The 25,324-nt window shown below is 34.1% G+C and overlaps 1 protein-coding gene across 10 annotated transcripts in view; it reads left to right on the forward strand.

Moving 5' to 3' along the window:
* Positions 1 to 25,324, forward strand: part of THOC2 (THO complex 2) — a 98,919-nt gene that overhangs the window by 5,695 nt on the left and 67,900 nt on the right. For all 10 annotated transcript variants that reach the window (XR_005009218.1, XR_005009217.1, XR_005009219.1 and 7 more), the window contains exons 2-9: positions 6,692 to 6,750; positions 8,967 to 9,058; positions 11,325 to 11,376; positions 17,324 to 17,394; positions 19,895 to 20,016; positions 20,565 to 20,698; positions 23,507 to 23,673; positions 24,590 to 24,682. Coding sequence is in view for 7 of the 10 variants with exons in the window: in XM_036739882.1 (XP_036595777.1) it covers positions 6,692 to 6,750; positions 8,967 to 9,058; positions 11,325 to 11,376; positions 17,324 to 17,394; positions 19,895 to 20,016; positions 20,565 to 20,698; positions 23,507 to 23,673; positions 24,590 to 24,682 (790 nt within the window). In the remaining 3 variants the exon portion in view is untranslated. The remainder of the gene's footprint in view (positions 1 to 6,691; positions 6,751 to 8,966; positions 9,059 to 11,324; positions 11,377 to 17,323; positions 17,395 to 19,894; positions 20,017 to 20,564; positions 20,699 to 23,506; positions 23,674 to 24,589; positions 24,683 to 25,324) is intronic.

A 25,324-nucleotide genomic window follows, 5' to 3' on the forward strand; every position in this document is an offset into this window, starting at 1 on the left:
TTTTCAGCAGTTTGGTTTTGAAATCTTTTGGCTTATATCGTTGTATCTTGGTTTATATAGTTTTAAAATATGTTCTGTGTTAGTACAGTATTTGACTGATATGGCAGATGAGCTTCCTTGTGTTGGTAAAGCTCTAATAGAGGATTCTTGCTCTAGTAGAAGGAATTAGTAATATACGGGTGTTAAGGATTTTCTTATATAAGAAACTCCTTGAGGAAAAAGGTTTTCATCTGATGATCTTTATTTGCAAATGCTATCTGTATAAATCTCAGTGTCTTTCAAAACTTGACCGTGTGTGTGCTTTTTTGGGGGGGGGGGGTTTAGTATAGATCTGTGATTTCATTGCTGTGGGAAACTCTAGGTGAGGAAACTACCACTTGTTAAACCTGAAAATTTGGTTGAAGGAAACAACAGAGCTAGGTGATAGAAAAATCCATGTTTATTATTTTCCCTTAAAGCATAGCTAAGCTAGCTTACTTGTACGTACAAGGAGTCAGAGCATAAGCTCTGGCTGTCTGAACAAAGCAATGAGAAAACTTACATACGTTATTTTAGCAGATCTAGCAAACCTGTATTACCTCACGTTTATGACCCCCATGTATGTTTAACCATGATACAAGAAGAGGATTTTATTTGTAAAGAATGTTGACAAAGGTCAGTTAATATTAAGCGAGGTAGTCTCTCTTGGGGTTAGGGTCTTATCCTTTAATGGCTAACAGGGTTAAGAATGTCCCTAGGTCAGTCTAATCTGGCCTTGTTGACAGAGGTAAGGGTATTTCCTGAGCAAACTTTTAGAGAGAACAAAGAAGCCCAGGTCCTGGATCTTCTTCCAGTTACTCATTAATTCAGGCTCTGGGTCTGGTTGAAATTAGAAATGATATAAAATAGTATAATATTTTCCACACACTGAACCTGCTTTTAGAGTTTCCTGGAGGCACTGCGAAGTTAGGTGACTTGCCCAGGGTCACATAGGCACACTGTCAGAGATAGTCCACCTCTCTAGACTAAAAAACTTTTTTTTTAAAGAGTCATTCCAGAACTTTATATTTAAATGTGGATGCTATCCCCTTCAGAATAGTCAACCTTGGGTGATAATATACTTATTTCGGTTATGCAGCTATTGCTCAGAAAAATTTTGAAACTCTTTTGGAATAGTTTTCAGTCAGATATGAGCTATATCCAGAAAGACAGTCATATTGCTTTGTGTTTTCTCCCTTACTAGCACCTGCCCTTGAGAAGCTGAGGAGTCAGAGGAGCTATTTAAATCTGCTTTCTTACTAGGTGTTGGACCTTGGGCTTTAACCCTGTGTAGTCTTTGGTTTCCTTAACCTGTAAAATGAGGAGATTGGACTAGTTCTTTTTTCCCCCCATTCTTCAAAAAAAAAAAAATGAACTTAAACTTTTTTTAAAAACCCTCCAAAATAAAAAAAAAATTCCATATTTACAGCAGAATATAAAAAGATTACAGACAAAACAATGAATGTTTCATACTGCTTACTTAAAAAAGTTTTACATGTTCACTTTAAAACTAATTCCTTCCAATTTTCTTTCTCTTTTGTGCATTTAAGTACGTTTTTACAATGTTTTTTTTTTTTTTTTTGAAGGGAAGGAACATCACTATTTCTAACCCCACCTCTATCCTTTAACACTCCTCTACCATTAAAAACAGAAAGAAAAAAAATCATTTAACAAGCATGTCTCTTCATGCATTTTGTGGATTAGCTAATCTTTTTCTTTTGGTTCTAAATCATGACTTTCTGGCTAATGAATGAGTTCAAGAAATACCATTTTGGTGGGTAAAGCTTAATTATTTTGGGGGAAAGTTGTTATTTAGGCTAGGCTTCACCTAAAAACCTTTCCTTGAAGTGTTTATTCTTACGTCTTTTTGGTTCTTTTAAATCTGGAGCTTATTTCTTGACTTCTAGTTTTGATCAGTGTTCAGAAATTCATAAGTAGAAGTTGATCTTCCCAACACCCTCTCCACTGGAAAAAGTGTTAGACTTTTCTTCAAAAAGTATGAAGCGCATTGCCTGAGAACTATGATAAAAGAACTTTTTGAAGGGACCCTGAGCATCCTTTGAATCTGGCTTCTAGGTCATTTATTAGCAAACATATAGTACCTTTTCTCACAGATTAGTGACAGAAAAAATATTGACCATGTCAAATGTACAAGTCATGCTGCATGCAGTACAAAGTAATTGCTTCTGTTTTTACTTGATTCTTTATGTTCACTGAGCTTCCTAGAAGTTAATTTCCTGAGCTTTTTATTCCCAAACACGTCTAGTGGAATAGGTGAACACAACAAATGTTTTTTAGCAGAAGTAAGGCACAATTTCCACGTAGATGGAATTTCTTCTGGAAGATAATTCCCTCAAAAGAAATTAGCCATTTTAAAGCTTACCACGATTTTCCTAGTATCTTTGCTAATTAAAGTTTTTTTTTTTCTTTTGCAAATGTGGAATTTTTGTTTTGGCAAAGAAAATCCAGTTCATTTGACCATCTCTCTAAAACTAGATATATTTTTGACTATGCTAGATTTCTAATGATAAATAATTTAAAAATAACTTTAAAAATCTATTAAAATTAGGCATACATATTTGCTTGCGTTCAGCAGACCTGTGGCTCTCTTTGGGGGACAAATGGTATTTACAAAATGATATTTGAAAAACCTACGTGTTAATTAGAATAGTAAATTAGAATAGTAAAATAGAATTAAATAGAATACTAAAATACTCTTCTCTGAGGAAGAAAGGACATCTTGAATGATTGGTTGATCGTTTTTACAGTGTGCCAAGCACAGATCTGAGTCAAACCTCTGTTCTAGTAACCAGCTGTGTGGCCTTGGGCAAGTCATTTTACTTCTGTGCCGCAGTATCTTCATCTTTTAAGTGAGAATAGTATTATTATTATTATTATTATTTGCTTTTTTGGCAGGGCAATTGGGATTAAGTGACTTGCCCAAGGTCACATAGTGTGTCAAGTGTCTGAGGCCGAATTTGAACTCAGATCTCCTGACTCCAGGGCTGGTGTTCTACTCACTGCGCCACCTAGCTGCCCCAGAGATAGTACTATTAATGCAGTAATATGAATATGAAAGCATTTTGACAAACCATGTGCTTTCAAAAAATGTAAGCTTTTGGTTATTTATATTAAAACTATCAAGAATAAGAAATTAATTTGGCTCAGATTATTCATGTGTTTTTTAAGTCTCTTTTTAATCTTTCAGTCATAGTGTGGAACTGATGGTTGAAATTATTCTCCCTAGTTCTTTGTCAGAGAATGGAAATTATGTCCTTTTTAAGGGATTTTAGCCATGTTTTACTTTCAAGTTATATTTTAATATGGCCTTACCTGTTTGATCATACTGGGCAATTAGTATTTAATTTCACTTTATTTATTCTGAATGGAAGAAACAAACGTATAGACTCTTGCTTCCTTTACGTTGGTTTGCAAAACAAAATGAAACTAATGGTTAGGTGTCAGGGTAGGGTAACTTTAAAAGTTAATATGGTAGATGAAATAATGTTAAATGATTTTAAAGTAGTCTTAAAAATTTCCTATTCCTGTTGCCCCAAATATTATATTTTCAGGTTTCCCTTTTCAATATTTACTTTTATAAAAAAATAAAAAACTCTTATTGTTTTTATACTGGAGAAGAGAGTACTTAATTTAAAAGAATTTATTGGTGTTTTTTTTTCTTTTACATTATTTTTTTGTGTAGGAAACCTCCTCACTTCTCCCCTAAATTGAATCTTTTCTTGTGACAAAGAAAACGAGCTAAGCAAAACATTCTGATATAGGGACATGATAAATAATGTTTTAAAGAATTTTGTTTTGGTATATAAATCTCCCACCCCTACCCCCACTGATGCAGACTGGCCACTTGTCTGTGACTACTTGTCTGTAATCGATCATTTTATCTTAAATGAAAGGTTAAATGTTTTTGCCCATCCCTTACAACCACGGGGTGGTTGAACAACCACTTGCACCTAGGTCTTCTTGATTCTAAGTCTGGCCCTCTATCCAGTACACTTTTCTGTAATTTAATATTTTATTGAAAGCACAAATGCAAAGCATTATCCTATATATGGAGTTTGCTTTTGAAATGTAGAATTATTTCATTCCCATATGGTCCTATAATTCCTATTTGTTAAAAAAAAGTACGTTTAAATTGAAAGCTTAAAACCCCTTTTTAAAACAATAGCTATGCTTTTATATTTTGCCGCACTTGGAGGAACTTGGAGAAAATAGAGACTATTCAGTGTGTTTTCCTAATTTCTGTATTTCTTTTAATCTTTTTCTTCCTATTGAAGAGGATGAAGTAGCATTTCTCTTTGAGGGCTAATAAGCCTTTCCTTTATGTTTTGTCACATTTCTTCCTGCTTTTTTCTAGGTTCCTGTTTTGTTAGGCATTTCCAGTCCTGTAACTTAAAGTTTCTCTGTCTCTGCTTCCTTGATTTCTACCTACAAAGATGTTTAAATTACCCCATCTGAGAAAAACCTTTTTGGATCCTGTTGACCTTTCTCTGTAAAGAGAAAGTAGAGTTGTATTAGGGTTAAGGGGATGGAGACTGGAGGGAATCTACCTGGGTACCCTATTTTCTCCTATCTAGTTTCCCTAGGTACTCTAAAAATGGCTAAAGCAGGTTTTCCTTTTTAGTGCCTTAGGTGTTATATGACTTCAGGGCTAAGTCTGCCCCCCCCCCCCAAAAAAAAACCAAAAAAACCAAACAACACAACAACAAATTAATGCCTTCCATTGTTTGAAATTCTTTGTCTTGTTTGACATGAGCCATTTCACAATATGAAATAATTTTGAGATAATTAAGGGTTATAGCTTCCTCTTCTGTAAAAATGAGTTGGACTAACCCTTTCAGCTATGAGTCTATGAGTGGTTCTATGAGTTTCAAAGTATAAATGATACCCGATATTCTGATGTTTTGGTAGGTGATGAGGTTACAAAAGTAGAAGGATTGACAGGCTCCCTACTGGGGTATGGAGAGGTTGAAGAAAGGGCGATGAAAAATTGGAAACTGGGATGTTTGAAGATAAATTTTGACTTTCAAATCTTTTATCTGTGCCAGGACAGGTAGAAATTGTATAGAAGGGTGGTTTCACTTGTATTTGAGGGGGAACAGTTTATGGCAGCTCTGATAAAGGGCTGAAAAGTAGGCATAGTTTCAGGGACAATGGTGACTGCCATGGTGGGGGCCAACAGTTTTCATATGGGTCAGACTAGATCGGGGTGGAGAACCTGCAGGCTCCAGGCCACATGTGGCCCTCTAGGTACTCAAAGGCAGTCCTTTCACTGAATCTAAACTTCACAGAACAAATCCCCCTAATAAAAGAATTTGTTCTGTAAAACTTGGACTTAGTCAAAAGGCCACATTTGAGGACCTGGAAGGCCACATGTGGCCTCAAGCTGCCAGTTCCCCACCTCTGGACTAGATGGTTACTGAGGTCATTGTCAACTCTCAAATTCTATGACCTCTTGTTCAGTAAAGGTGTATTGGTAAATTAAGTAGGAAATATCATTTAAAGGTCTCATAATACTGTATTTTGTTATTCAAATCTTCGGCATCTCCAGTGCAGGTCTGTGTGGCCCATAGTGGCCTCAGGTTTGTCAGTCACAAAAATGTTAGCGTACAAAGCAGTGCATACATCATTTGTATGTCTGTGTATACAACATATAGTATCTTGGTACTATTTCAGGGACTTTGGATGACCCAAGTTTCCTCTTGGATCAGAAATGTATTTTAACAAAGGTCCTCTGTTGTATTATCACAGAACATAAAGTAGATTAGATGTGATAGGATTAGCTTTAAGAGAAAGAGGTCTAATATGCAGATTAGAATCTATAGGAACCAATAATATTTTAGGTTCATATAATCACAGATTTAGAAATTTTTCTTCTCCAAGCTGTCTGCCACTTCTGTGGTAACTTGGGTCCATGAAAATATCATTGTGAAATGCTAGTTGCTGTAGGCAAAAAGAGTTAAGTAAAACAACATAATAATTTCTGTGGGTGATAATACAACTTTATACATTGCTTTCAGTTTTTTAAAAAAACATAGGTATATGCTTTGTAACTCAGATTAAAAATAGTTGTAATTATTTATATTCTTTGGTTCTCCTTTTTCTCATTCTGAATCACTTAATACAAGCCTTCCCATATATTTTTTGAAGTCTTCATATTCGTTGTTACTTTTGGCATCTGTGCTGACAATTTAATCTTTTTAGTGACTAAGAAAAACAGGCACATATAATCAATATATAATGTATACATACAGTCAGTAGACTAGATTATACATATGATCATTATTTGCTGTGATTTTAACATAATTTGATAGATATATCTTTATAACAAACTTAGTGTAAGTAAATTGCATTAGTAAATTGCTATGTCAATCCTCTAGAATTGAAAGTCATTAAGTTAGTATTTGTGTAGCATTATGTAGTGATCTTACTTTTTGGATTTTTAAAAAAAAATGATAAAACTTGTTCATTAATTAGATATTACAATGCGCAGGGATTAATGTAAGTGCAAATGTTAGTGTCACTGTATGTATGCATTCTTGTATGATGCTAATTTAGTTGGGAGACATTGAAAGGAGCAGGTAGCTTGATATATTCAGGCATACTTAACATGTCTAATCAAGTTGATACATGTAATATTTTTCTCTTATTTTAGTGTGCAGTTATGTCGAGCCCTCTGTGAAAACAAAAGCCGTGAACATTTGATTTTCAGAGGTAAGTGCTTTAAAACTAGTCTGAATAAAAATTTGATAAATATTATAGTCTCAATTCACTGTTTTGAAATGGTAAAAGCAAAGTGGCAATATGACTTAATAGATGTAGGATGGCTACTCTAGTTTCTATTTTTACCTGTCCTACTGACTCCTTTAAGCATTTGTATTTTTGATGCGCTTTGAGAAACAAGGTTGTAAAATAGAGTAGGAATTTCATCATAATTATTTTGTTCATAACATCTATTTTAGATTCCTTACATAGTAGGAGGTGCTTGCTGCATTATTACAGAGAGAGGGTGTGTGTGTGTGTGTGTGTGTGTGTGTGTGTGTGTATACAAAATTTTGGTTGCATTTTAATCAAAACCTATGACATAGGTAAGCTTTTTATAATGGGCTTGTATAGATTGTCTTAATTCTAATTCAGTTAACATTTGCCATATCTTAAATGAGTAATGAGAAAAAGGATAAAAATAGTCTTGCAGAAAGAACAACTCTTTTTTGTTCTTCATGTTTTTCTTAAATATGTGGTCAATTTATTTACTTTAAACTTTTTTATTTTTCCCCAATTACATGTGAAAACAATTTTGAACATTCGTTTTTTAAAATTGAGTTGGAAATTCTCTCCCTCCCTCCCCTTCTTATTGAGAAGGCGAGCAATTTGATATAGGTTATACATGTGTAGTCATGCAAAACATTTCCATATTAGTCATGTTGTAAAAGAAAACAGACCAAAATTAAAAAACCCAAGAAATATAAAGTAAAAAAAAGCATGCTTCGATCTGTAATCAGACTCCATCAGTTCTTTCTTTGGGGGATGGATAGAATTTTTCATCATAACCTCCTTCAGAGTTGTTTTGGATCATTGTATTGCTGAGAACAGCTAAGTCATAGTTGATTATCTTACAATATTGTTGTTACTGTGTACAATTTTCTCCTGGTTCTACTCATTTATTTCACTCTGAACCAGTTCATGCAAGTAAGTCTTTTCAGGTTTTTCTGAGAGCATCTAACTCATCATTTGTTATAGCCAATAATATTCCATCACAATCATATGCCACAGTGACTTGTTCAGCCATTCCCCAATTGATGGGCATCTCCTCAGTTTTAAATTCTTTGCCACCAGAAAAGAGCTGCTGTAGATATTTTTGTACATATAGGTCATGTTGTCTATTCTGCACATTATTTCATCCATCCCCTTTTTTCAACTCACACTCCCAATTCATGGCCTCATCGCTTTTCACCTGGACTATTGTCAAAACCAACTAATTGATTCCATTTGTTTAAAACCAGAATTCATTTAGTTCCAGTGCACACTGAGAATTTTTTGAGACTTGTTGTTAGGTTATGATCCCAATTGTTTTTCCTCTGAGGGGCAGGAATGTTGCATTGATAATAGTTATTTGTGCATCTTTTTAAGGAATTAGTATAACTGTAGTGAAGTTTGCTCCTTCCCCGTAGCTAATTTTGTTTTGAGGCACATTTGTTTTCCTTGTATCTTACTAATTCCATTTGTGGGTTAGGAAAAAGAATATATGATTTTTTTTACCTTCACTAGAATGTTGCTTTCCCTTGTGGCTTGGAGCTAGTATAGAAGAACAGTTTTATGAATGTTTTTATTATTTTTTTCCCACAAAAGAGAGTTGAAATATACTTTGTTATGTAGTGGGTTCTGTGCGGTTCTATTTTCCATCAGGTAAAAAGGCAGTGGAAGTGAAGGTAATTGTGTAAAGGACCAAAGTGTAGGTGGATATCTTAGAGGAAGGGAGGGGTCCCCTTGTTCTTCTTGTCCTCCTTGTCCACCCTCTTCAGTGGGGTGGGAGTATAGGGGATGATGAGCCCCGTGGTAGTTAATATGGAGTTTCCTTGAACATAGGTATTTTAAACACTGTCCTTGCTATTTACTTTTCATAATAGTTTAGGCAGTAGTGAAGGGAAATAGAAGTGATAAAGGTTTTGGAGAAAGAGGTTCATTGTGTGGAGACAAAGCAAGGGTTTTGTGTTGCCTTTCACTCCTAGTTCTTAAGATTTTAATTAACTGGTACTTAATACATTTAAAAAAACTCCTTTAAAATTCATTAGTAAAAAGAAGTTAATATTTCAGTATTGCTGTTTTTATAGTACTAACTAAAAGAATCTGAAAGTTAGGCAAATGTTCCCCAAGAAGCATATGTTGTGTTCTAGTAATTGTGCATTTAAAATGTATGTTTCGTTCAACAGATCTCCAGCAAGTTATCTATGAGCTATCATATCATGTCATAAGGGGAAGTCTAAAGCATGAACAAGCATCAAATGTTCTCAGTGACATTATTGTAAGTATACATATTTAATAGTACATTTGCCTTATCTGAAGGAAGAGAAGAACAGTTTTGCTTTATGGTGCCTTTTGAAATAGAGGCTCTTCAGATTTATTGTTTTATCTCACTTGAAAGATGTTAATAATGCTAAATAATTTTGGTTACATAGAATTAAAATGTTCCTCTGTTGAAAGCAAAGCAGAACATATTTGAGGGGGAGGTAAAAGAAAAGTAGTATGTTGTGAAAACATCACAAGTACCATGGTTAAGAATCTAACCAGTTTAAAAAAAATACCATGTATAAAGTTAAGCATTTTCTTATTCTGCTTGTGCATGTAGGTTGAAATTTTAATGGCTAACACTAAGCAACTGTATTTTAGACCCTGCTTATAAAATAATGCATTGCTTTGTTCTTGAAATCTTTTGCCTGTTAGTTTCCACTAGTGTTGTAAATAATATTTACCTCAAAGAAACCAGATGTTAAAATTTATTCCGCTCTATTAAAGGAATTGACGTACTTAATTTTTCTTTATTAGAATTAAGTTTTGTTTCAGATCAGAGAATGTTTCTGATTAGTTTGGTATTTTATCTGGAAGATTGGCTCCTAAATGGTAAGGCTACAGAGACTAAGCTAGTTCATACATTTTTAGAAGTTTGTTTACATGTGGTCAGTTCATGCTATTAGGGAGTGAAATGAGTCAGACTGGAACAAAATCCCTAGGACAGTTGAAAACCACCTCTCTTGATGTTTCCTGGTAATTGGGGGGGGGCTCTTTGTCCCTGTGTACATTTTTCCCAGTGCTGCTTTAAGCCAGTTCTTTTCCAAGTGCTTTATTGGTTGGCATCGATAGGGGCAAGTCTTCAGGTGCTCCTCAGTGCCTTTGTCTTGATTTTTGGATTGGAATAAAGTATCTTGGGGGTTTGGGGCAGCCTGTAGTTCTTTGGATATCATCACACAATACAAGCCTGGTACTGTTGTACTAGTCTGTAACATTCTACTCATTCTTCTGGGCACCAGCCATAGCTATGTGTAATATTTTAAAATTTAACTCTTGTTTTCTGGTGTTCAGGTAAAGCAGTGGAATGAAAACCAAAGCCTTATGACCCTTTTGAAACTTAGCTTCAGAGTAGTTGGCAATTGATTTTTTTTTTTTTCATTCTGAAATTTGGGTTGCATTTTTAGAATTATGTGTTTGTTTTTTTCCTCTGGGGGTGGTGGTGGTGTTTACAGGTGTATATTTGAAGTTTTTTTTTTTTTTTGGCTTATTTAACATACCCTCCAAATAAACTATTTTGATATGTGAAGAGTATGGATTTTTTTTTGGGGCCATATCCATTTTGGGTTCTCTTCTTAATGCTGGCCGGGGTTGCTTGTTGTACTTGTTCCTTTTGTCATGGCATACATAATACACACAGCAATATGGCCTGCTTTATATTTTAATTATATAAATGCATTTCATTTAGTTTATCCTGGCAGCTTGATTTTTTTTTTTTTTAGACTCATGCTGATTTCTATTAGGCCTTTTGCAAATAGTCCAGTTAAGGTTGGTATAGTGTTAGCCAACTACTAATTTCTGCTCTTGTACTATGATGGTTACTAATGGAAAAGAAGATGATAAAATGGAGGTGGAAAAATGAGACTGTCCATAGGAAAATGCTATAATGCTCCCAAAGTATGGTACTAGAAATGAAAAAAACAAACAAATGAAATACGGAGTTTCTCCAAAGGTGTATGACATAATAGATGATTAGTAATGGAATAAGATAAAGATGATGGGATCTGGCATATAGAAATATGTAATATATATCTTGAAAGAGTAAAGTTTATAGGACAAATGTATGTTAGGGTTTTGGTATTTTTTAAACTTCTACCCTGATGAAGTATGAGACTAATTTTTACATAGGTTAGTGTTATAGCTTAAATATGAATCTAACATAAACTTAAATGAGAAATGTTTCATCAATAGTTCATTACCATTCTGTTTTAGGTAGATGTGAGGTGCCTTTAATACAAGTGGTTTCTAATATAGGATGCTGTTTGAAAGAGTTATACTATTGTGCTGTTAATACATTCTGCCAAATTATTTCATGATTCCCATGCTTCTCATCTATGATTTCTGTAATTTCTGACCTTTTTAATTTTCTGGATATAGGAAATTCAATTGACGGACCTAAGTACACATCGATATAGTGGTGCCTAGACCTTTCAACAGTAATATAAAAAAAAAATCACTTAAGGGTGGTGTTCTAATGCCATGATAATTATATCTTCAAAATTTAGGACTATCGTGAGGATATGCCCTCCATCCTAGCTGATGTATTCTGCATCTTAGGTAGGTATCAGTTCTTCATTTCAACTATGAAAAGAGCTATTTGGTAAGCTCATAAAATCCCTCCCCTCCCAAAACAAAAGATTCCACAAATGACTCTGGACTTATATAGTTAACTGCTTTTTCTTCTTGGAAATTGGAGTGTTATGAGTGAAGTACAGTGGTAATTCAGGCATTTTGGGTTTATTTACTCTTTTTTGATAGGTAAGGCATGCCAAGCAATTTAAAGTTGATTTTTAGGCTATTTGATAGGAGTAGTAGCTAAATTCAATTTACAGTAGTTCAGATGTGAAATAACCCCTTATTTTGTTGTCAATTTAATAGGCAGGCTATTTGAATTTATGGCAAGCTTCTAAAATTCTTATTTTCCACAAATGTCCTTCATCCTTTTTAATGACTTTTTTTCTCTCTTGAGCAAGAATAGGTCATTTGAAAAGACTGCTTTAGTTTTGAAGTTGAGAAACTTTTAAAGCCAGTGAATAAACCAGATTTAGAAATAGTCAGTTTTCTACTTGTCCAAGATGAACTTGTGCAAGATAAAGAGGAAAAAAAAGAGTACTGGTTTTCCTTTAGTGACCATGTACTAAACTAGGTAAGGAAATCTAATCCTTATATCATCCTTTTTAAAGTGGGCTGATACATTTACTTATGCTTAAAAAACATCTGGACTAAAATCTTGAATACATAATTGCCTAGTAATGGTCATTAAAAGTCAGATTGCATTTTACTTGTTTTTAACTTTTTTTTTTTTATTTTGTTTTTGTTTTTGTTTTTTTGCAGGGGGGAAGGTAGGGCAATTGGGGTTAAGTGACTTGCCCGAGGTCACACAGCTAGTAAGTGTGTCAAGTGTCTGAGGTCGGATTTGAATTCAGGTCCTCCTGACTCCAGGGCTGGTGCTCTACTCACTGTGCTACCTAGCTGCTCCTGTTTTTAACTTTTAAAAGAAAACATTGCACCACTTTTAAACACTTATTTGTCCAATAAAAAAATCTTTTAAGTTTACATGTCAGGTTTTGAATTACTGCTTTGGCTCTTTGATAAATTTGTTCATTCACACGTTGGTTTAGGTTACCTTTGTCTCGTTGAAAGTGTACATTTTGGCCTAAATGAGTGAATACCCTTCAAATACCTCTTTCAAGCTGGCAGAAATAATGACATAGAATTGTAATAAGCAGAGCAGAATGTTTCAGGGTTGTTAGTGAGGTTTTCTGGAATAAGGAATTGAGTTTAAGAGTGACTTTTTACATTAAATTCTGGCTGCTTGTCTTGAGCCTGTTGAATAGCTTATTGTGATTTCTTTTGTACCTACTTAAGTTATTTTGAGAGAGATTTAACCTAAAGCATTAAAAACGTATGTTGATTGTTACTTATGGAATTTTAGAAATTAAAGATATAGTCACTTTTTTTAATAAAAGCTTTTGTTTACTAGTAGTTATAGTGTTTAGATTGATATTTTAGAATTCTGACAGCTGACTTATTTTGTTAAAAATCATGCACTGGAAGAAAAGAAAGTTTTAATACTTGAATAGTTCAATAACATAATGCTTTATTCTCATGATGCACCTGTAAAATAATTTTTTTCAATAGATAAATTTTTACAAATTCATATTTGGTGTTCTTTTGGGGGGGAATAACTATGTTCATTGTTCACATAATTCAGTTTTTCAGGAAGATGAATAAGGTAGCCTTGTAAGAAATTTTTCTTTCCCTGGGTCTTCCCAGGTGAAGTGCTAAAGAAATCCACATGTTCACTAGGTACTTGGTAGAGTAAGAGGTAGGTGCCAGACCTATTGAGATGCATGTTGGATTATAGGGGGAGGGGGAAGTTTTTCTGAGGTCAGGATGTTGGGGTAATGGGCCTCCTCCTTTTAAACAAAGCTTTAAGAGTAAAAACAGGGAGCAATGTCAAGGAGGACTTCTATGACAGACCTAGGCTGTTTCAGCAGAGATTTCTTGTGAGGCTAGGGAACACAAGTTCAGTAGGGGATGGCAGGTGGCTGCCAGGAGAGTGATTTTGATGTGAAGCCAAAGAGGGTGGACCTGGGTCCCAGAAAGGAAAAGCTATGGTTCCATAGACATTTAGGGGGATGAAAGAGGTATGCTTTGGGGGATGGAGGACTAAGAGGTATTGGAATATAAGTAGGGTAATGAGAAGATTGTGACACTGAAGGTTGAGAGAAGCCAACTGACTAGAAGAGATATAGTGATAGTTGGAAGTGTCTGGAAAGGGATAGATTGGTATTCTGAAAATTATGTGAAGCAAGTGTGCCTGTAACTCAACTGTTGGTACTTTGGAATTTCCTTAGTTTAGATTAGTTGTGAATATTAGTGCATTTGTGAATCCTGGTAATTTCTTAGTAATGGTTGAATTTCTTGATACCATGAAGTTGGCACTATTTCATTGTGTTAGCTGTCTTATTTTAAAAGGGAACATTTTTAAAAAACATTTTTATTGAGTGCTTTGAAGAAACTCATGGAACTCTTAGTTTTCTGACATTAGCAAATTCTTTTTATGGCTCTGAACAGTTATACAAATTATATTAGTTATTAGATATTTAGTATGACATATTATTAAGTTTTTGAAAATACTATACAATTTTTCAAGCATTGGGGTGTGGATATATATCATCCTGGTTTCTTGAAGGTTATGCCATATATTCTGGCAGGTCCTACCATGCTAGACAAGCTTCAGCTATGCTCATGGCAGTGGACTGAGCCTGCTTTTTGAAGATCAGCCATGCGAAGTATGGAGAGATTTCTTACTAGTAGTTTGGCTGCTTGCTAATTAATTTGTTGGCTATGGTAATTCATTCAATAAAAACTATAAAACGGCCTTTAATCTTGTGTGGCCTTTTTTCACTTACACAGTCCTGGTGGCAGATGGTAAAAAAGGGGACTGAGAATATAAAAGATCATTCTGTTTTTAGACAGTCTATAAAACTTGGTAGCTGGTATTCTAAATATGACATCTTTGTTTAGTGATTGAATGGACTGAATAATATCAGTATTGATACTCTTGCCGTGAATTAAGAGTTCTTAACCTTTTTTGTGTCATGGACCCTTTGGCAATCTGGTGAAGCCTGTGAACTCCTCAGAATTAAGTTTTTAAATGGATATAATAAACTGCATAGGATTATAAAGGAGATCAATCATATCGAAATACAGTCATCAAAAAATTTTTAAAAGAAGAGATTCCAGATTATTATGCCTTGCTATGAAGCCAAGAAAAAGAAGTCATGGCTCTCAGGTACTCCATGGAGATGCTAAGAATAGAATTTGTGGGGTTGGTTTTTATATTGTACCCAAAGGAAAGAAGAAACATTTCGTGGGGCATCTCATTATCTTCTTTTGAAGAGATGGTAATAAATATTACAAAAGAAATACCATGAAAAGAGGATGAAGTAGTAGGTAAATTTTATAAAGAACCATATAGCACGTTCCAAATTGAGAAAACGTACAATTGGATACTTGGAAATTTCAGTCGAAAGGTAGGAATGAGGGACAATGGTGAGAAGTATATTGGAAAACATGAACTAGGAATAAGGAATGAAAGAGGCCAAAGACTTATACACTACACAGAAGCCTCACATCTTTCCTTGATGAATACTTTTTAAAAGAAAAGAACCAGTAAATGACAGACATGGTTAACACCCAGTAACATCACAAAAAATTAGTTGTATTATTTTTAAGCAATCATAGAACTCTCGAGGGGCATTACTAGTCACGTAGTAGAACCCATATATGATAGGGGATCTCCACTAAAAGACATCATATAAGTAATAATCCAGCCTCTTTATGAAGACAGGAAGCTACTTGTAACTGATACATCATTCCTGAATCAGTTGTCTAAGGTCAGATCGATGTCAGAAATGGTATGAGCTGAAACTAGTCAGTGCTGACATATCCAAACAAGTTATTGATAATGAGAAGTGGATAATGGATTGAAGAAAATTCATTGACACTACTTATAATGATGCCATAGAAAAGTTTAACTGTTAGAAAACAACTGCCATAATGAAGCCAAAAGTGGCTTTTGTCAGCAAACACTTGACTTGCCAAACAGATAACAGCCAAATCCAACACTAGTTTAGAATATATACTAATTTACAGAATCTCATGGAGAACGATATTAAAGATGATGAACAGTACTGCCTTACACAGCAGAGAGAAGCACTGGAGGGGAAAGCCATTTTAAAGAAATTTAAAGAAAGTTTGGTCAGTCTTAAGGAGACACATGCCAAGGGTATTTAAGAATGAAAATGGAAGAACAACAAACAGAATAAAGGTGGAAGAGGTATCAAAGGTTTTTTGTAACAAATTTTCTTCCTTCAAGGACAGTGTAGCTGCCACACTTGGTGTCTCAATATCATGGTCCTGGTTGTACTTAACAGAGGTACTAAAGAGACCAAAAATGGGAAAATCAGCTGGATTGGAGAAGGTGCACATTGAGGATCTGGGAAGGGTGGAGTGGCAACATACTTAGGAGGGTGTTTCAATTCATTAAGTATCTAAAAGAAGGGGGCCCTTATTAATAATTATAAAAAAAGGAAATGGAAAGCATTGACTATTGATGTTTATATCTACTTTGCTATCTGTATGCAAAAATTTTTATTAGTATAATCAACCCATGCAGGGAGGCACCCTTGATGAGGATATTAGGGAATAGGCAGATGTTTGAAGATGGTCCACATCTTTACTATCACACATTCAGAAAGATATAAAGAGTACAAGTATGTCATTTGGTTGAACAAAATGCCACCTGTTAAGGTAAGATATTACTCATCTGTTCATGATAATCATTCAAGACTCTTTGAAATATATTAAACAGAGAACTGATTCATGACTTCCTCATTTTATTTATACACACACACACACACACACACACACACACACACAGTACAAAATGAGGTGATTGTTTCCCACTGTGATAGAGGAGATCCAGTACAGAGTGCCAAGTTGGTGGATTCCCTACAAAATGCTGTATTCACCAAGGATATTGTGCTAGTCACATCAAGTCCTAGAATTTTGGAGGCTCTCCTGGACTATGTCCAAAACTAACAAAAGAGTTTGGGCTAACTCTGTACTTGGGAAGCGCTAAGTGGATGAAGAATGTCTTTTGCCCAGATTATGACAATCAAATTTAATGGGCAACCCCTAGGACTTGCCTGTATATGGGACAATACAAATAGACAACGAAGTTAGGCCCAGAATTAACTAGGAGAAGAATAAGCTAGATTACCTTGAAGAAATTTCAAAGCTCCTTTAAAGCATATCACTGTGGCAAAGTTTTAGAATGATGTGGACAAGAATGGAGAAGTTGTAATTTGCATCATTCCAGCGAACAACCAAATCAATGAAATAGTAGATCCTATTTGAATATTTGGGTTTTTTGGTTGCTGAATAGCTTAAAAATGGTTAGAACATTAATTAAGCAAAGTCTTTTTATCTACTGCTGTACCATTTAGAATAATAGAGTTGGAAGTGACTTTAGATGTCATTTAATCTATTTTATTCAATGCAGAAATCTTCTATGTGATATTTAGCTTCTGCTTCAATACTTAAGTGAGCAGGAGTTTCATTGTTTTTGGTGGTAGCTCATTTGGTTGGGCAGCTCTAGTTATTAGGGCTCCCCCCTTTTTTTGTTAAACAACCTTTCACTCAAACTTTCAGTCCATACTTTTCATACTGGCTAGCCATCTTATTAATATGTCCATTGGTCTTATAGAGAGCTTGGTGAGAGGCTATGGATCCATCACCACCACTTGGAGAAAAAACTCAGAGTTTATATTCATTTCACATATGGGGACCAGTATCAAACTTAAAAAAAAACCAAACAGGTTGTTTTAGTAATACTTTTAAATGAAGTAAGCAACCTTGTTTGGAGAAGCTAGAAGGTTAAAACTTGCAGTAAAAACTATAAAATAATTCATTTTCTTTATCTTTGTCATAGATATTGAGACAAGTTGTTTGGAAGAAAAAAGCAAGAGAGACCATTTTACACAGTTGGTGTTGTCCTGCTTGGTAAGTATGTCCTTTGGAATTTTTTTTGCTGAACTTAATAGTTTAAAATGTGATTGTGGTGATCTCTTAATATTCCATGCTAATATGGGGCACAGAGTGGTAATAACTTGAAACAGTAGGTAATCTGGTATTTCCTAAATCAAATTTGACTTTGGAATGCATATGTGCTTATATTTTTGGCTATTTCTGACATTCTGGAAATTCATAATACTCTAAACAACAGAATAAAACCAAATTAATCCCTGACTCAGGGAGGGAGTGGATCAAATCTTTCACTTAGTTCCTTCTTGATCCCTGTTAGTATACAAGTTAGTATACATTTATTAAACTCTTAATATATACCCATGCCAGGTAGTTCTCTAAGCACTAGCTAGACAAAGAAAGACAGAAACATTGTCCCGGCTCTCAGGGAGCTCCTATTCTAACAGAGGAGAGAACATGGTAATACGTAGGTAACACGAGGTATATAGACAGTGTAAATGAGAGTTAATCTTAGAGCCAAGGCACCAAGTAGCATTAATTTGAGCTGTCATGAATGAAGCCACCAGAAGTTGGAGGTGAGGAGGGGAGACAATTCTAAGCATGGGGGACATCCAGTGCAAATGCACAGAGATGGAATGTTATGTGTGAGGATTTTGGGAGTGAGCCTCTAGCCGATGCAAAGGACGCCTTTGAATTCTGACTTTCTGTTTGTCATCTTCAAGTATGGTAAAGATAAAATTTGGTCCAAAAGGTTGTTCATTCTACTTGTACTGGAGTATGTAGAGAAGATATTAAAAAAAAATTAAAAACAACAAAATAAGCATTTCCACATGCCAAACAAAAGAGAGCACATGAAATTCTAGAGCACATGAAATTCTAAGTCTCAATCATATACATTTGTGGTTTATTTTAGGTGTATAATAAATGCAAAATATAACTTTTTAGAGCTGTTTTCTGTTTCCTTCTGTCCCTTTCTCTACCTTCAAAAAAAGTGCTTCAGTGATGGTCTTCTCTCTTTCTCCCCACCACTAATTGAAAAAGAAATCTCTTATGAGAAATACGCATAGTCCAGCAAAATATCTCACTTTGGCATTATCGAAAAGGGTATGCATTATTCTGTACCTTGACTACATCAGTAACAGGAGATCAGTAGCATGCTTCATCTTTAGTCCTGTGGAATTTTGGTTGATCATTGCATCAATCAGAGTGAGGAAATTTCAGTGGCCCTTTCTTTTCCATTCTTACTCAGTTGTAGATCCTTTGCTAAATTAAGACTACACAGAAGAAGAGAGTATGACTAAGAAGCTGAAAAGCAAAGCACTGTACACCTGATTTTAATTTTAAAAATTTACAGTCACAAATTGGAGAATTGGGAGTTTATTAAATAATCAAAATTTTCAGAGCAATGTAATAGTACTACAACCTTGTTTTGTTGGTTGTCAGTCCCTGAAAACACTCATGAGTGAGACTGCTTTGTAACAAGGTTCTTTTTGTTTGTACTTGAGTAACCTAACAGCCATTTATGGTGATGAAGATATGTCTACCTGTATATTTGTACCTGATATTTTGAATAATGTAGAAGAAGGTTATAGCATTTTTAGGTGTGTGTGTTCAATAGAAGTGTTTAAACCACCTATTTAATACTAGGTTGTATTAAAACAAGGAGTTTTAGTTAAACTATCCAATGTGAGAGGATAATTTTGGAAAGTTTCTTTGGACATATTGGTATTAAATTTGCTAACATATATTTGCCTAAATCTCTGAAAAAGAATTTTACCAAAGAAGTGAAATATTTAAAAAGTGATAATTTATCAGAGTATTAATAAAATTATTAAATGATGCATATTATTGATATTTTTTATTTTAAATATGCATAACTTTCCTAGCATATATGAGGAAAATGAGTTGATATATATAGAATTGAAATTTGTGGAAAAAAATTTTTACCTCCAGTGAATTAGGGGGAGAAAATAAATGATTTGATACAAAAAATATTTGTTTTGTAGTAAGCATTATTTAGTTCTGTACTGTTTGTTCATACAGTTGAGTACAAAGGTGACTTCCCACTACTGGAAACCAGAAATATGCCCTATGTGTCATAATAGATTTTGACTTATTGATTATTAGAATGTTTAGATAAGATGGATTTCATTTTAACTAGAATTTCACTAATACTTATAATTTGTAAACCGTATATGGCAAATTTTTCCTTGAGAGTTTTTTAGAAAACTACAATATATCCCTACTACAAAAACTGCGTACACAAGCGTCTCTTTTTTTTTTTTTTTTTGTTTGAAGTCTTTGGAGTTAAATTGCTTAAAGTCAGAGTTATGTTTCATGATAAACTACACACACACACACACACACACACACACACATATATATATATATATATATATATAGCATGTGATCTTTACTTTCTAGAATTAAAACAATGCCTTGAAGTCATGTAGAATAAAAATATAAACTTGAAAACTTAGAAAAAAAACCTTTTTTTAACCACTCTTGTTTTATGTAGTATTTAGTTTCAGACACAATCTTAAAGGAGCGTTTGGATCCAGATACATTGGAATCTTTAGGGCTTATTAAGCAGTCCCAACAATTCAATCAAAAATCTGTTAAAATCAAGACAAAACTTTTGTAAGTATGTGCATGTCATCTTGTGGATTAGGTGGTAGAGTTAATTGATATTTTCAGTCCCTAATTTGTGTATGTTAGTTATTTTTAAAGACCAAGGTATTTGGTGTTTTTTAAACTTTACCTTTTTAAAGTAGCTCAAAAGTTAGGTCAGTGGTTAAAATTTTTGTGTGATAATATAAAACATAATCTAAACACTGATTTAAAGTAATTTCTGTTGTTTTTATTATTAACAAAATAGTAACTATAAAGGTGATTATTTTAGATTACAAAGAAAGATAATATATTTCTTTTAATATCCAATGCCTGGTGTCATATTTTGAATTTCAGTATAATGATTTTATCATTGTATAAAAAAAGCTAGTATCTCTCTTGAAAACTAGTCTTTCATTTTTTAATCCCCCTTTTATGAAAATCTTACCCAGTGTTAAAATTACTACAACTTTGTAAAATATCATAATCCAACAAAATATATTAGAGACACACACACACACACACAAATATTTGTTTAAGTTAGTCTTATTTACTTAACTGTGTTTATCTACTTTCAGTTATAAGCAGCAAAAATTCAATCTCTTAAGAGAAGAGAACGAAGGTTATGCAAAACTGATTGCAGAATTGGGGCAGGATTTATCTGGAAACATCACTAGCGACTTAATCTTAGAAAATATCAAATCTTTAATAGGTAAGGCATATGTAGCATTTTATGTGTACATTCTGAAAGAAATTTTTTTTGTCAATGAATATCCATAGAAAACGGCCATAAGTTAATGTATTTTATGTGCTTTTTTTTCTTAACCTTACTATCAGAAGGAGTGTGGCATAGTGGATAGAGTCCTGAACCTGGGTTCTGGTCCTTCCTCTGACACATATAACTACGTGACCAGACAAGTCACTTAACCTCTCTCAGCCTCAGTTTTTTGACGTGTAAAATGGGGATAATAATGACTAATTATAATGCCTTAATATATAATAATGCCTTATAGGATTATTATGAAGCTCAAAGGAGAGACTATGTAAAGTGCTTTGCAAATTTTAAATCATTACGTGGATCATGATCATCCTATCATTGAACTAGACTAAGGATTTTCATTTGTTTAGGGAACTTCCTCAATCTCTGCACATCAGCTCTTTTTCTGCAACTTCTAGTCTTACAGCACTAAGCCTAGGGCACTGAGAAATGAAGAGACCTGTCCAGGATCATAGTCAGTATATGTCAGAAGCAGGACTTGAACCCAGGTCTTCCTGATTCAGGCCAGCTTTCCCTTTCCTCATCTTGTCTTCGCTAATTAAAAAAAATTAAAGGCACTAAGCCCTTTGAACTCCCTCTCCCCTCTTTGGTCCTAGGCAGAAGACAAGCTATTCATTCCCCTTTTATTCAAGGATGCTTTTTAAATTTACAGATGTTTAACAAAAATTCAGATACTGAGAAGGCTACTTACTCTAGTATTCAGCAGCAATGATTTCCTTGAATTCTGGATCTAGTGACAAAGGGTCCCTTTCATCCAGGGCAAGGGTTCTTAACCTGTTGTCTTTGAGTATAATTAGTTTGCTTTGCAATCCTATGTATTTTATTTTGTGCATTTGAAAGCGTTCTTTTGAAGGGGGTCCATAGACTTCAGATTGCCAAAGGAGTCCATGGTACGAAAAGGGCCTAGGGTCACTCAGGATCAGGGTTGAATTTTTCACTCAGACCTAAGGAACTTAGCTCTTCATATTCTAGATGTTAAGGAGATATTTTATGTCTTCCTTTAGAGTTTGAAGGACATAAAAGAATACCAATGACATTTCAGATCCTTTGACAAATGTTCTCCGAAAAGATCTATTTTCAGGAAAAAGTAGAAGGGAACTAAACTAGACTCTAAGAACTAGGACAGAGTTAAGAGAAGGTCTCTTCTCTCTTTTGTCCCCCACATAAGTAGCTTACTCAAAGGTAGCTAAATCAGAGTTTCTGTTTTTCTTTTAATTTTTCAGGGTACCATTTTGTTTTAATCACATACTTTCATAAAATACTATTGCTCGGTCCTATTCTGTTAAGAATTTAATTTCACCCTTAATTACAATAATATCTATTTTTTTTTTTTTTTGCTTTATGCAATTCCTTGACCCCTAGTGGTTCATCTATGTAATCATCTGATATTAATAGAGTATGAGGATAACGCTTGTTTCTCTGAAGCAATGATACTGTCTCTGGTAGTGGTAACCTCACTCTGTCTTCTCTATTAGCAATAGGCTAGACTGGATATTATGGAAGCCTTCTAATATGTCTGACAATGGGTCTTTACTTACATAAGCAGATACTTAGGCAGGGCAAAGAGCATTTCTCAGACCTAGATGCCCTATGTACTCTTAACAGTTGCCAATAGATAAGGTTTTTCAGAAAAACAAGCTTGGTAAGTAACTGGGTTTTCCTTCTGTAAGAAATGGCTTGTCACTCCTTAAAGTTTTAAAATTTTCCTAAACCTCTGTTTTGGTTACTTTGGCACCTTTTGTCTTAGTTATTGATCTTGAGTTATTAATTAAACTGAGTATCACTTAAACTTTATTATTTAGTTTTCTCTTGGAAACTATATAATCTCATTTGGATGAAAAAAATAGGTACTGCTCTTATGCCAAATTACATGTTTTTGCATTATACCTGGAAGTGAATGGATGATTAATAGTATAGATGTAACAACTTCAGTAGAGTCAATAGTATTAATAAAGGAAAACCATATTCATATTTCAGATATACATTTGTGTTTCAAGTATAAACTTTAATAGAGCCAGTAATATACTATAACTCCTAAAATATTTAAGCAGTATTACTTGTATCCCTGTTAGTTTCCTTTTTCCACATAGGTATGTGTGTATCTTTATATCTATATACAAAGGCTACTTTCTACTTCTGAAAAATTACCTGACTACAGATTACACTGTCTGATTTCTAACTGGTAATTATTAATTCATTTAAGTTTTCATAATATTTGAAAAATTATGCTTTCAGAAATTTAACTTGACATTTCACAGAGGAAGGATAAAGAAGTGCATAGAGCTTGTTTCCATATGAACTATTGTGTATTACCTGTTTTGAAGACTCTTTGCCTTTGACTTGAGGAGCTGTTTTTAAAATGAGGAAAAATTTAGAATTTTTTCCCCTTAGTCATTTAAGAAGTAGATATTTTTAGAGAACCATTCTACTTTGTTAAAGAAAATCCACAATTAACAATAAGGGTAATCTTAATTTTTAAATCCTAATTTTCTTGTATTATGATTTAGATTTGAATTTTCTAACAACTGAAGGAAGTACCTGATTGGGGCAAGTGGGTGATTTTTTTTTTTTTCAAAATATTGTCTCAAGGTAATTTTTATTTTTAGCCTTCCCTAGCCTAGGAATAGAGCAACACTAGTCTCACTCTCTGTTGTTCTGTATGTGTAAGTTGTTTCTGAAAGTCACTGCTTTGCAAGAAATGATATGCATTTGATTATGAATTGTTGACCTTATCTGTTATAGGATGCTTTAATCTGGACCCGAACAGAGTTCTGGATATCATTTTAGAAGTCTATGAATGCAGACCGGAATATGATGAGTTTTTTGTACCTTTAATAGAATCCTATATGTGTATGTGTGAACCTCAAACCCTATGTCATATTCTAGGATTCAAATTCAAGTTTTATCAGGTATTATTTATATGTATATCTTATTGTATGTATATCTTAAAATATCACTGATTTATATATGTGTTAATCTTAATTTAAATTTTCTCTTGATTAAGTGGCATTGATATTGAGTTTTAAGCCCCTTTTTATCATACTGATGCTTTTATTCTTTTGGCCTCTTTGAAGGACCCAGTGGACTGCTGGTTATTTTATTTACTTCAATAAAAAAAAATCCCTCGAGGTCCCCTAGAAGGCAGGATTCATTCAAGGTGGATTCATTTGTTCCATCTCCCCCTCCACTCCCCCACCCCCCCAAAAAAAATCCTCAAATCTGAGGGAAGATAGGGATTTGTGAGGAAAGAATGGGAATGTGGGAAGGGAAGACCAAGATACAAAAATTCTTTGGAGAGAGGAGAGACAAGCCAGAGAAGAAAAGTAGCCACTTATCTTGCCAGCAGGTCAGGGGAATCTACTCTTTTCCCTAATTTTTTTCAAGAGAAGAGAGATAGAAACATTTTAGAGTAAGATAGATCCCAGGACCTTTTGGATATGGAGATAGGAAGATAAGAGTGCTGTAATATTTCTGTGCCATAGGCTATGTTCTCCAATGGTATCTCAGTGTTATCTTTAATTTTTATTGGAATTTTACCGTTTAGATACGTATTTGTATTAGTAAGTATCCCCTTAAAAATGCTAGCTCCTTAATCTATCCTTGAGGTAGATTTTTTTGGTCTAATTCTTATTGATGGTCATAGCAGTACTAATAGTTTGACTTGATATAGTACTCGAAGTTTTGTAAAGTAAGTTTTTAATTTAGGCTTCCTCAGGTTCTCTTCTTTCTACTAGATCATACTATATATGTAGGAGAAAGATTGCAATTTATTAGATATTTTTTAGTAGTTCTTTTGTTAAATGGCATTCACTAATTTTTTTTAAGGAACCAAATGGAGAGACGCCAACATCTTTATATAGAGTTGCAGCAATGCTTCTGCAGTATGATCTTGTTGATTTAGACGATCTTTATGTTCACGTAAGTTATTTAGACCTAAGAGAAAAGAGTATTGTCTGCCCATTATACAGTTGGGAAGTAGGAAGAGGGACCCATGTAGCATTGACTAAAATTGTTGAAGGTCAAGGGAGAGAAGTATAGTACTTGGTAGCATGTGACGTGTTAGTCCTTATAAGTTACTACTTTGTGTTTACAAGTTAAAGTGTGTGCAAAGATGACTAAATTCAATGCAGTACATGTTAGAGACACATGGATTGTCCTCAGACTAAGGCTGTCTTTTGTCACTTGGGAATATTCTTTTCTTTCCCACTATGATAATATTTTTAGGCACTCAGTCGGGATGGGAGCTGCATCATTATATCCTCTCTTAATGTAAATCCTAAATACGTGATTTAAACTAGGGGAAGGTTGCTTTGGGAAGCTCATGGTTTAGGAACTTAGCCTGGCAAAGTGGGATTTATGAGTAAATTTTCTTGGGTTTTGGATTATGATGGTTTTTATATATCCTATCACTTGAAACTCAGCATGTCCAAAACAACTAATATTCACTGCGCCCAAGTAGCCTTTACCTCTCAACTTTGCTGTCTCTCATTAGTAAACCAGTTCTTCCCCTTTTTCAGGTTCTTAATGTTCCAGACAAAAGCTTATTTTAGAATCCTTTAA

The sequence above is a fragment of the Trichosurus vulpecula genome, chromosome X (assembly GCF_011100635.1).
Source record: "Trichosurus vulpecula isolate mTriVul1 chromosome X, mTriVul1.pri, whole genome shotgun sequence".
Classification (NCBI taxonomy): domain Eukaryota; kingdom Metazoa; phylum Chordata; class Mammalia; order Diprotodontia; family Phalangeridae; genus Trichosurus; species Trichosurus vulpecula.